This window comes from Rutilus rutilus (genome assembly GCF_951802725.1).
Source record: "Rutilus rutilus genome assembly, chromosome: 7".
Taxonomy (NCBI): Eukaryota; Metazoa; Chordata; class Actinopteri; order Cypriniformes; family Leuciscidae; genus Rutilus; species Rutilus rutilus.
The window spans coordinates 42,181,029-42,194,905 of NC_140221.1; the positions used below are offsets into that span (position 1 = coordinate 42,181,029).

The 13,877-nt window shown below is 34.7% G+C and overlaps 1 protein-coding gene across 1 annotated transcript in view; it reads left to right on the forward strand.

Annotated features, from left to right (window-relative positions):
- The window catches only part of prodhb (proline dehydrogenase (oxidase) 1b), a 30,422-nt gene extending 16,545 nt beyond the window's left edge, over positions 1-13,877 (forward strand). Inside the window, exons 7-14 of the mRNA XM_084414217.1 lie at positions 959-1,032; positions 1,332-1,413; positions 2,668-2,760; positions 4,575-4,721; positions 5,521-5,696; positions 9,317-9,415; positions 11,674-11,762; positions 12,679-13,877. Of these exons, the coding sequence (XP_084270343.1) occupies positions 959-1,032; positions 1,332-1,413; positions 2,668-2,760; positions 4,575-4,721; positions 5,521-5,696; positions 9,317-9,415; positions 11,674-11,762; positions 12,679-12,869 (951 nt within the window). The 3' untranslated portion in view covers positions 12,870-13,877. The remainder of the gene's footprint in view (positions 1-958; positions 1,033-1,331; positions 1,414-2,667; positions 2,761-4,574; positions 4,722-5,520; positions 5,697-9,316; positions 9,416-11,673; positions 11,763-12,678) is intronic.

Sequence of the window (13,877 nt, forward strand, 5' to 3'; positions counted from 1 at the left end):
CATTATATACTATACTATCTCATAAGTGCATTATATTAGTGCACCAATTTTCAGCTTTTTACTTCTGTGGAAGACAAAGGAGAAATTCTTTCAAAAGAAGAAGTTCCACCCTGTTATTTTGCATACATTCAAATTATACTGTGCGATGTGAAACTCCAAAAAGGACAAAGAAAGCACCATAAAACCCCCATAAAATTCCCCATATATTAGCTTTGTGTGCTGAAAGCACTGATATGTAAGTTGTTATTGGCTCAAAATACCCCCAAGATGTGAAGATGTGCATATAATATATGAGAGTTAGTTTTTTTTATTCAGCTTGAATTTGGAAAATATTTTCCTCACATGCAAAGCTGTCATTTAACTTGGAATGTCAAATGGAATGGTGCTTTTTTTTTTTTTTTTTTTACTTTTTGGAGAGTAAAGGCCCGTTCACACTGGGTCTGTGGGGGTCTTCAATGTTCCTCAATGTTTCTGTGTGCACGATCTGCACGTGATGTGCAGCACATTAGTTTAGAAAGTGCTTGCATGTGCATTCACCCGATCAATATTGAGTATCCAGATGGCATAATCAAAAATATCTTTTGGAGTGCTCTTGGAGTGTGCATTTATTTGTCATTTGAACTTTTGGAAACAAAACGTAAAAGTGGACTTCAAAGATTTCTTATCCTGTTGCGCCCTGTAAAGTTAATGAACAGCGACTAGTCGACGTCAAGGTTAAAGCATCATGTCAGTGCATTAAAGTCGACTAGTCTGTGCAACCCCTAGTGTGAACGCTATAATAGTTATCGTTATAGTTGGTGTGAACAGGCCTTAAGAACTGTAACATTCTTCAAAATGTATCATTTTGTGTTCCATGGAACTCTAAACCTTCGGTGGGTTCATTTCGGGTGAATTTTTCCTTTAATCACAGTCTTTTTGGAGTGTTTTGTCTGATGTATAAAAAATGTTTTCTTTGCAGATATGTCTAGCCAGGCTGGGAGCTCAGGGCAACATTCAGAGCTGCTTCTCTGATGGACGACTGCACTCATCAGGGTGAGAAACACCAGTTTCCCGTAGCTGTTCTAACACTCAGACTTGTAAATCTTCTCAATCAATGGCAGACAATGAAGTTATCTTATGAACTGAGGAGAGCTACTCAAGGACTATTCCACGGGTGCTCCATTACACTGCCCCGCTAGACCCCCTTGAGTCAACTAAACCCCTTTGTACCTCATATAAGAGCAATTTGCTCCACGGAATCGACCAGTTCTGTAATGATGCATGCCAGTCATTTGATGTTCCGAACATCATCTGCTTAAATATAAATTATATATTGTATTTGTTTCCCGAAGCATGGTGGACATGCTGGACTGGAACAGTCTTATCGACGAGAGAACAAAGATATCCAATCTACTAGTTGTCCCAAACCTGCAGGTAGGCAGACAGCAAGAAACAGATACCTTTACCACAGCATAAATTAAGAGGGTTATGGATTTCTCATGGTCTAATTGGTTCTATAAACACTGCAAAAGCCCCTTCGCAGTTTTCCCAGGTAATTTGATTATGAAAACATGTATGGAGTTTTGCCTGCAAGAGAAACAAGAGGCTTCCATCACAAGCACAGAAGATAGTCTTCATTTATTTGTTGAATAATGTTAAGGTGAATGTTTCAGCTTAAAAAAAAAAAAATGGAACAAAATGTTACTGGTGCTTTTCTATGTGGTTGCTAATTAATGATTTGAGTTATAATTGTTTGTTTTATATCGGTGTTATCCGATATCCGAAGTATCAACTAAAACTATAAACAAATAGTTAATTGAAATAAAGCTAAAATAAAATGAAATATAAATATTTGTGGGGAAAAAACGACATTAAATGAAAAATAGAAATGCTGTCTTGGCAACTAACTGAAATGTTTAAGTTGAAGCGCTAAAACTACTAACTGGAAAATAAACTAAAACTGAAATAAAAACAAATTAAACCTAAATATATATATTATTTATAATAATTATACATTTTAAATATGAAATAATATTAATATTTTAATTAATATTCTGATTAATTAAAATTAATCTGATTTTATATATAATAAATATGATATTATATGATATTATATATATAATAAATATATATTTTATATATATAAATAATATATATATATATATAATAATATATGATTTTATATATATATATATATATATAATATATATATATATGTATATATATTACTTTTATATTTTTTTAATATTGAAAATGACAAGCACATAGCAAAATTAAGTGAAAAAGTATGAGCAATAACAATTGGCAAGCACCACTAATAAATATTGTTTCCAAACAGGTTTCCGAAAATCAGACAGGTTGTTCCCCTACAAAATTGGGCAAAATTTTTCTTTTTTGTGTTTTCGTGTTTACATTTAAAAACAATGGAAAAGAAAATACAATGAATTGAAATACAAGGACATATTTTGATTTAAAAAAAAAAAATGCCCTTTACCTTAAAGATCTCTGTCCAATAATTCGAAACCATCTGTTCAGAAAAAAACTAAAAAACAAACAATAAGAGAATGAAAAAAGTTAATATTATTATTAAGATTCACTTAAATAAAAAAATAAAAATGCACCCATATGTGTTCACATTCAGAATTTCTTTCTTTTTTATATATTTATTTCTTTATTTATCTTGAACAGACTGGCCAGTTGGAGCCTCTTCTGTCCAAGTTCACGGAGGAAGAGGAAAGGCAGATGAAAAGGATGCTTCAGCGACTGGATGTGTTGGCGAAGGTGCGTTCATTGGCTGTTGTTCCTCTTATGTTTCTCCTGTGGTATTCATGCGGAGTGTCAGAAGGTCATGGTCTGCCAGACAGTCATGGATGAAGAATGTAACAGAGATTGATTTTGAGAAAGCCTTCAGCAGAGTGCGGAGGTTAGAGAGCTGTTCCGCCCCGTCGACTTGATGTGAGGAACATGTATCGGGTTTATGTCGCACTGTGAAAGGCCTCTGGTACAAGCAGTACAAGCTGTGAGACTCGCAGTAGGCTCAGTGCTTCCTGTTTTTCAGCCTGGAAGTACCAAATCAAACAAAGTTTTGAGATTTCATAAAAGTTTTTTTTCTTTAAGTGAAAGTGACGTGAAGGTAACCCATACTCTGAATTTGCCCTCTGCATTTAACCTATCCTAACCTCAAGTTAGTGCACACACACATTAGGAGTAGTGATTAGTGAACACACACACTGCAAACCATGGACACACACACCCTGAGCAGTGGGCACCAATAGTTCGGTTACTGGTAGATGGACACTACGGTTAAAAAGTTTGGGGTCAGTAAAAAAAAAAGGGAAAAAAAGGAAATCCTTTTATTCATATAACATCAAACGTGTTTTAATACATTTACAAAGCCATTATAATGTTACAAAAGATTTATATTTCAAATAAATGCTGTTCTTTAGAACATTGTATAAGAATCCTGAAGAAAAATGTCGCAATTTCCACAAAAATATTAAGCAGCACAACAGTTTATAAATTGGATATTAATAATAAGAAATGTTTCTTGAGCAGCATATTAGAAATTTAGAATGATTTCTGAAGGGTCTTGTTACACTTAAGTTGAATTTGCTCAGCGAGTTTACTCTGGCGTCGAGTAATGATGCTCATTAAAAATGCTCTTGTATCCGAGCTGCACCAATCACATCGGGTTATCTGATATAGGCGGGCCAGAGGCGAGATAAACAGATGACGACAGCGCTGCGACGTCGAAGTCATTAGTAAACATTGCAAGATGGCTAAGGATGAACTCCAGTTGTTTGAAACGGCTTTGGCCGCTACAATGAACGAGTTAGACTTGGCTTTTTATCTAAAAGAGGAACAGAAGACGGCGCTCGAATCGTTCCTTTGCAAGAAGGGCGTTTTTGCTGTTTTGCCGACCGGATTCGGCAAGAGTCTAATCTACCAGTTAGCTCCGCTGGTAGCTAAGCGTATGGGGCTTGTTGTGATTGGTCGTAGTGTTATCCAATTGCGTGCAGTGAGATTTTCAAATGCGTGCTTGGTGCCGCCCTTCGAGCTGGCCGATTTTCATTAGTCGACGCCAGACCATTAATCTTTCAGATTTAGGTCTGGATTTCCAGGCTAGTATTTACTGTATTTTTGATCAAATAAATGCAGCCTTGGTGAGCATAAGAGACTTCTTTTAAAAACATTAAGAAATCTTACCAGCCCCAAACATATATTATGAATATGTTTTAGCATTTAAATCTATCAAAATACTTTGAATATGAAATGTTTGTTTGAAAAGGGTGCATGTGCAATCTTTCTTTAAAATAAATGCCACTTGGATTGTTATTTTGTTATCTAATGCAATGACATGCAAACATTAAGTGTCCGAATACTGTTTAGAACCACTGTATCATCAACATTATTATTGCTGAGGTTTATAGCATCATTATTTGTTGACAAATCCTTGGTTATGCCAGTAAAGACGGGTGCAACATCAATTAAAATGATGCTGTCTGTGGCAATATCTCCTCTTTTTATTTTTTTGTCAGCTGATGAATGTGTTTTTACCTCACTGTTACACTGCCTGCTTCTAATGTTCTGAACAGCATGCGGTGGAAAATGGCGTCAGCCTGATGGTGGACGCTGAACAGACATATTTCCAGCCTGCCATCAGCAGACTTACTGTGGAGATGAAGAGAATCTTCAACACAGACAAAGCTGTCGTTTTCAACACCTATCAGTGCTACCTCAAAGTGAGCCTTGCACACACACACACACACACACACACACACACACACACACACACGTCTGGCACATATGAATGGTGTTAACGTGGATCAGATGATGATATTCTGTGCTTTACCTACAGTGAGATGGTTAGATGCTGTGCAGAAAACATGCTGTAATAACAGGATAGCATTTAGACAAAGCAAAATCAAAACTGATATTTAACACTGGTGCTTGCAATCTATCTTTGCATTGAAATTAATCCTGAAAGGAAATAAATGATGATGTGAACACGTTTACAAGTTATATTAAATTTAGAAGAGAAAGGAAGTGAATAAAAGGATAGTTCACCCATAAATGAAAATGATGTCATCAATTCGCTTACCCTCACTTCAAACCCATAAGACTTTCATTCATTTACAAAATGCAAATGAAGATATTTGTTAATGAAATCTGAGTGATTTCTGTCCCTCCATTAAAGGTCTATTTACCCAAAACTCTGATGGTTCAAAACGTTCATAAAGAGAATCGAGAGGTTTAATCCAGGTCTTCTGAAGACACACGATCGCTTTATATGATGAATAGATTTAATTTGGATTAAACCATTCGGGGCATCAGAAACCTGAAAAATGTCTCAGATTTCATTAAAAACATCTTAATTTGTGTTACGAAGATGAGCGAAAGTCTTACGGGTTTGGAATGACATGAAGGTAAGTAATTGATGACAGAATTTTCATTTTTGGGTGAACTATCTCTTTAATTTCCTGAAATGTTGCCTTTACAAGAAGGTTATCTGTTGCAACGTAATGAATTCTCTGTGCTCAGGAGGCATTTGATAATGTGTCCATGGACGTTGAGCTAGCGAGAAGGGAGGGCTGGTGTTTCGGTGCCAAGTTGGTAAGGGGGGCTTACATGTACCAGGAGAGAAGCCGAGCAGCGGAGATTGGATACGAAGACCCCATCAACCCCGACTACGAATGTACTAACAGAATGTACCACAGGCAAGAAATGTTCCAAATTCTTCCTTGAGAATTTCACATTTGAAGTCTGTTCCTGAAAACTAGTGAGCTGCCTTGTTGTGTACTTTCTACGGCAGCATCTGAACTGAAATGGACCCTCTTAAGTGACTCATCTAAAAGCTCTTCTTGGTCAGCAGCTCCATTAACGGTCACTCACCCATGGAAAACAAATAGAGCTACTCGCAAAAAACACACAAGAGACTCAACTAACATTCACAGCTGATACCAATAGTCTGATGCAGGGCCGCTGGAACAGGGTGGCCATGGTCTCCCACTTTCAGCCCACATCTCTGTCATCTCTTAGCTCACATTAAAGCCAAATTTCAAATGCAAGCTGCGATTAGTCATATGCTTAGTTTTTTGATAGTTTGAATGATATTATACGCTTGATTTCTAATTGTACTATAATGTTACATTTGTTTGATATCTACAGACTTTATCTCTGGATGGCCCAGTTTCACAGACAGGGCTTAGATTAAGCCAGGATTAGTCCTTAGTTCAATTAGGGCATTTGAGTAGCTTTTATAAATGTGCTCTAGAAAAAGAAAAAAACATTACTGGTGTGCGTCTTGAGACAAAACAATGGCACTGACATATTTTAAGGGATGTCAGTAGAAGTTGCATTCAGTTAAAACAGCCCAAACATGCATTTTAGTCTGGGACTAGTCTTAAGCCTTGTCTAAAGTTCAAGGTTTTCCAAGACTGTGTGAACCCTGGTTCTTCAATAAAAATGGAAATTGTTGAAGAAGAAAAATATAATTTTATTATGTCAGTCATCTTGATTTTATTTAAATTTTTAAAGCTGATTGGCTATTTTAAAGTTGTTTGAACTTATTTTAAATAATTTGTGCATAATTTTGTGACCCCCTGAAAGTCTACTGAGGCCTTCTAGAGCAGCGTTTCCCAAACCTTGTTCCTGGAGGCACGCCAACAGTGCACACTTTGGATGTCTCCCTTATCTGACCCATATATTTCCAGAGATTGTCTTATTATAGGGAGATGAGAGGGTCTGTATCTCTTACCATTGGAGAAAGCGTAGCGGCTAACTTGGATCATGTGAGGCACCTCAGCCTATCGTGTAATGGCAGTGACGTCATTTCAAACCATTTAAAGTTATATGACAGTGAGTTACAGTTTACGTTAATTAGTTTCTTGTGGACTATTAGCGCGTTGGTCTTGTGAATAAATGTTCTATATTTGGTATTATATCGCTAGTAAAGGTACAGTAGGACTGCATTGTTTGTGGAATGTGCTTTATGCAGAAAAAAGCGTGGATATCTCTATTAGCTCTAAGTATTAGTCACTGCTGGTTGCATAAAACCACATTAAAAAACTTATTTAATACATATTTAATTTATTAAAATGATATGTCTTTTTTTTTTACCATCATTCATTAAAAAGCGTTATATCATCATCATTAGGCACACAATACAATAACCTAGCAGCGATAGAAAGAAAACGTTTTAATTTTCATTAAACAACATACAATATAATAAAATATTTATAATTAAAACACTCATTTTCTGTAATTCAATAAAATGCAAATCACCGTCATATGCATACATGCAGTTATAGTCTGTATTTTTTTAGACAATAGACAATATCATTCATTAAATACTTTGGTAATGTACAGATACTTTCAAATAAGACACCACTTCAACACAACAGTAAATAATAAAGGGAATTTTGTGAAGATACTCTTGTCTGCATTTAAGGCTACCACAATTAGTAAGGTTATTTCTAAACTTTATCATTGTCTTCAAAACCACAGGCCAGAATCCACCTCTTGTATCAGAATTAAATGGGAGAAAGAAGTAAACATCAATATAACAGAAGAGGCTTGGTTAGAAACATGTAGAAACCAATGGAAAACTACAGGCTCCCAACAATGTAGGCTATTCGCCTGGAAAAATATAATTCAATTTTTTTATTTCACCTGATCAAAAGAGCCATTGTGAAATAGGATCAGGGTGTTGGAGACACTGTAATTCAGAAGTAGCAAATCACCACCATTTATTCTGGGCATGCCCAGTCATTCACATATTTTGGAAAGATGTACACAGGACTGTAGAGGCTATATTAAAGATCAAAATTCCATTCCAATGGTATACCCTCTATCTGGGAAATCTGGATTTGCATGATACCAATTATATTTACTTATGGAGAATATTCCTGGTAGTAGATAAAAAGGCTCTTACTCGTAAATGGCTTCAACCTCACCCACTATAGAAGACTGGAAGGCAATTGTAAGTGAAATATATAGGATGGAAATCCTTACCTTTTCTTTAAGATTAAAAATGCAAAAAGGGGCTCTGTTGTGGAAGAGATGGAAGGAATATGTAGGAAATTGAGTAACTATATAACAGATGTAATCATAGACTATTATTGGAAATAAAACGCTAATAATGCAAAGTTGTCACTAGAATGCACTATACCCCTTTGTTTTTCTATTATACAGGATATATATATTATTTTGTTTGTTCTCACCCTTTTTCTGTGTGTGTGTTGTGAATAATCTAGGTTCTGTAAATATTACGAATCTATTGAAAAATTTGTAGGATGTCAGCTGGACTGAATGTATCTATTTTTTCCTTTAACTCTGTAATGTACTCTTGACTCCTACACAAAAAAAAACAAAAAAAAACAAACAAACCTACGGTAATGCCGTAAATGAGTCATGTCACGACATACCCTTCTCTGCCTCCTCTTATTAAATAACATTTTTATCATATACCCAAAAAAGTATTGTGTCGCATAAAACATGGTGAAGATTAGTGGACAGGCAGTCGATTCATTAAATTATAAGCTATTTCCTCACAAAAGCGGTTTATTCAGTGTAGTGAAGCCTCTTCTCCGTTGTCATCCGTTCAAAAAAAATCAGCCTCTAGTCTTCTTCCCAGCGTACCGCCACAGCCAAAGCGTTAGCATTAGCCGTTACGCTTTTTTGGCTACAGGTTGCAGGCTTGTCATCCACTGGCTTTGATATTTCTGTACTTGGATTCTCTGCTAACAAGCTAATGAGTTGAATCAGGTGTGTTTGATTAGGAAGAGTTGGGAAATGTGAAGTGTTGGTGTGCCTCCAGGAATAGGATTGGGAAACACTGCTATAGAGAGCCCCGGCCCCCTGGTTGAGAACCACTGGCATTTAATGCATAAAATGCTGTCTAGGTGGGCAACTTTCTGTTTTGGAACAAAATTCTTAATTTAATGAGAAAGTAATGATTCACTTTCACTTTGCCACTTTGCCTCTCTTTAAGGAGCGAGATGACATGGCCAAGTAGTTTCTGAGTCCAGATCAACAGTCCTAAAATACTTGTAAAATAAAGGTCCTTATCAGAACATCATACTTACCCTGAACTGTGCTTCATTCAGACGGTCTATGTGCTGACAGAATGTTTCAAAGGCAGGAGAGATTTATCTATACTCTTGGCTTATCTCACCATAGGTAAGCCTCTTATGATTAAGGTACATTCTGACAGCTTTCAAAATAAATCAGATCTTTTCAAAAGATTTTGTGTTTGGCGGTCAACAGTCAACTTAAAATGTTGTCTGAAAGTGCAGACCAAAACCAGGATGATTTATGAGCAGCTGGTGTCTTTCAGGTGTCTGGATTACGTGCTGGAGGAGATCGAACAGAATAAGAAAGCAAATGTCATGGTGGCATCACACAATCTAGACACTGTTAAGCACACACTCAGAAGGTAGGATACTTTTTTTATACTTTCAATTACATACTGTATGACCCATCATGAACAGATGTCATTTCCACCACAACTCAAATATCCATTCATTTTGTGGTGGAAATGAAGGTGGTTGAAATTACATTTGAAATATTTTGGAATGCAATGGCTGACTCCTTTATCTTGTTAAAGGGATAGATCACCCAAAAATGAAAATTTGCTCTTAATTTACTCGCCCTCAGACCATCCAATATGTAGGTGACTTTTTTTCTTCAGTAGAACAGTATTTATTACTGAAACCATGGTCTTTTGTGACTCATATAATGCAAGTCAATGGCTACTGTTACTTTGAGAGTCAAAAAAACATATACAGGCAAAACAAAATTAATACCTGTGGCTCCTGATGATACATTGAGGTCTTATGAAGCCAAACGGATTGGTCTGTGCAAGAAACTGAACATAATTTACAACGTTATTACCTGTAATCCACAGCCTCTGCAAACGGTCATGAGCGCGTGCGTTCATGGCAGTCTGGACCACGAGCTTCCTGTCGCATAATGACTCATGTTACCTTATTATAAGCGAACGTTATCTTAATTCTTCAGATAGGTTACAACATCCAGAATAAGCACAAGTAAGCACTATTTTGTGGATTATAGGTTGTAAATAATGATAAATCGTTTCGCTTCTTAAGACCTCAATGTATTGTCGGGAGCCACGGGTATTACTTTTGTTTTGCCTGTATATGTTTTTGTGACTCTCAAATTAAATAGTAGCCTTTGACTTTCATTATATGAATCACCAAGGACCACGGCTTCAACTATAAATCTTCTTTACTGTTCTACTGAGTAATAAAAGTCACCTACATCTTCGATGGCCTGAGAGTCAGTAAATTAACAGCAAATTTTCATTTTTGGGTGAACTATTCCTTTAAGGCTATTTTCTTAGGTAGAATTTTTTTCAAATAATAATATGATATTTTTTTGCACAGTTTCAAAAGAATTACAGCTTGATTGGAAATGACACAGAATAAAAGTTAGGTGATATTTATCTGGATTTTTCTTTTTATATAACGATTTATATACATTTGGTGTACATAAAAGTTAGTGTACTTGAAATGCATAAAATATGAGAGATTTGACACATACGGTACATTTTTTTTTGTGTGTGTGTGTGTGTGTGTGTGTGTGTGAAATCTGTCATATTTCATCAATTTTGAGGTTGGTAAGATTTTTTATTTTTTTTATGTTTTGAAAGAAGTCTTATGTTCACCAAGACTGAATTCATTTGATCAAAAATGCAGTAAAAACATTAATTTGTGAAATATTACAATTTAAAATAACTGTTTTCCATTTGATAATTAGTATAATCTATTCCTGTGATGGAAATTTGGATTTTCAGCATCATTACTCCAGTCTTCAGTGTCACATGATCATTCAGAAATCATTATAATATGCTGATTTACTGCTCAAGAAACATTTCTTATTATTATAAATGTTGAAAACAGTTGTACTGCTTCATATTTTTCTGGAAGCCATGATACATTTGTTTCTGGATTCTTTAATGAATAAAACGTTCAAAATAAAAACATTTTTTTGAAATAGAAACAGTCTTTATATCACTTTTGACCAATTTAATGCATTTTTGTGAATAAAAGTATTAAAAAAATCGTACTGAACCCCAAACCTTTGAATGATAGTGTGTATCAATAAAATGTATACATAGAAAAGTTACAAAATTAAATGACTGCATGTTGATATTAAAAATCAACATAAAGTTGTTAAGCTTTAAGCACAGAAAAACTCACATTTATAGTGTAGTTTAGGTTCTGTTCTTTTATATATAGTTCTCCTCTGGATTACCAAGTACATTTAGATCCCACTGGGAGTAAATTAATTTGTGTAAATTAATAATGTAATGTTCAATCATTCATTTTATGTAATCACTCCTTAGGGGTGTAACCTCATTTGACAAAGGTGTCCCAATGACGGATGTCGTTAACATTCTCTGTCACAATGTCAAAGAGTGTCGCCAGGGAATGATTCGTATATGGAAGTACACACTAGTTATCCTCCTCTTACATCATTCACACTTAATATCAGCCTAAGTGTCTCAGAATGTGTCTTGTTCCTGCGTGTAATGGATGTAACCGATAAGACAGTGTGGAACTTTGAGTGAGCAATCACCGGAATGTATCCTGTATTAAATGACCTTGCCGAAGGGGCGTCTCTCATTTTTCACTTTCTGTGACGGCGCTCTGTGTGTTTATGGTCTAACAGGATGAATGAAATGGGTCTGGCACCCACAGATAAGAAGGTGTACTTCGGCCAGCTCCTGGGAATGTGTGACCAAATCAGCTTTCCGTTAGGTGAACCACACACACACACACACACACACAGTTTCTAAATTCACTTCTAAAGTGATCATGTTAGTGAAATCACTGCAAAACTTTACAATAATGCTCGTTAATTTTAAACCAGTGTTATTTTATTGTAATTGAGATGCTATTAAATTGTTGTAATATTTTAATTGTTTTTATCTCTTGATTCATTTTTATTTTAGTTGAAGTTTTAGTATTTTTTTGGTGTTTTCATCATTTGTTTTTAAATTTGTCTATGTAGTTTTTGTTCATTTTTTTATTTCAGTTTTAGTTATTTTTGAACATCAAAATGAAAATAAGTATTGTTGTTATTTTTGTAATATTTTATTTCAGTTAACGCTTATTTTATTTTTAAGTAAAAAAAAAATTATATAAAAAATAAAAGTATTCTGGATTAAAATAATGTAGTATAATTTATGTAATTTAGTATAATTTCCTTCATAGTTGTACTTGTTTCATGTTTCTTCATCTTTCCTTTATCTCATAATAAACCCATTAAAAAAAAAAATATATATATATATATATATATATATATTTTTTTTAATATATATAAAACATTCTGTATTATAAATTCAAAATATAAATTTTTCTATTAATTTTGAAAAAAGTATATAAAAAGTTTAAAGTATATAATATTTTTATGTTATTTTAAGCTATATATTTATTGTCTATATGTATGTATGTGTATATATATATATATATTTATAAAAGAAGATTTTTATTAACATTAAATCATTGATTGGCATGCATTTAATATGTACTTTGAATGAAAGTATACAGTATAAGTGTTACTAAAAGTACAGTTATAAAATGTATGTCAATGAAAGGGATATAAAAAAAAAAAAAAACACAACAAACCCCTGAAAAATATTGGTATTCTTTTCTTATCTGTTCATATCTCTAGCTCAGGCAGGATTCCCAGTGTACAAGTACGTTCCGTATGGTCCGGTGAACGAGGTGATTCCCTATCTGTCCCGCCGGGCACAGGAGAACCGTGGCTTTATGAAAGGAGTGCAGATGGAGAGAGACCTCCTATGGAAAGAGCTCATGCGCCGACTGGCCAGTGGAGAAGTCTTCTACACACCTGCGTTATAAAACACACTCCACTTCTCACCAGAGACTCCTTACCTTTGTTTTTTGCTTGTTCACCCATCCATTCATAAATCTTTTTTCCCACTCTCACTGAGGCTGTTCTTTATATGATATAGCAAACATAGGATCCTTTATTTAAAAAAATATTTGGGTGAACCTCACAAAACACAAATCACAAATACAAAATAAGAAATGACGTATTTTGCATACAAAAATGAAGCGTATTTTTAGAATATTTTCTATTTTTTCCAAATCAAGTCTTTGCATTGCTACATTATGTTCATGACAGTTAAGCACATTTTGCCTCAAAATTCTCATTACTATAATGTGTCTGAATGTTTTATTTTTGGTAACTATGAAAACGGAGCATCTAGACCTGGTCAGACATATTTATCAAGTATTATGATAAATATGATTTGAAAGTTAATTGTAAAAAATATCAAAAATGTAAAAGGTGTGCATCATAGCTGACACCCAGATGAACAGTTTACAGTTGGTTTTATTACTGTAAGTCATTCTCTTCAAATGCTATTGAGCTTTATATTATTGTATATTTTGTGTATGATCACATAGTAGAGAAAAACAGCAATTTTTACATATGATTTGACAATTTATTTAAAAAAAATATAAAAAATGTAAAAGGTGTGCATCATAGCTGATACCCAGATGAACCTTAATTTGCAAATATTGAACGTCCAACGTCAAACCAACTTTATGCCAGTTCTTAAAGCTGCAGTCCGTAGTTTTTCCTCTTTGTCGCCATCTCTGTTCGAAATCTGCAATTGCAGTTATTCGCGGAATTATCAACTTTACGTGGGTTGTGCCTCGGCACGGCGTAGCGCGGATGAATCCAATGTTTTGAGGAGAATGTGCGGCTGTCAGTCGCCACGCCGGTGTGGATATTGCCATTCAGAATCACAGATTCTACTTTTTGGACGTATGACCAACATAAGAATTTTCACCGGAAAATGTAATCTGAACAAGTAACATCCACTTTTGTTCTGACCAACT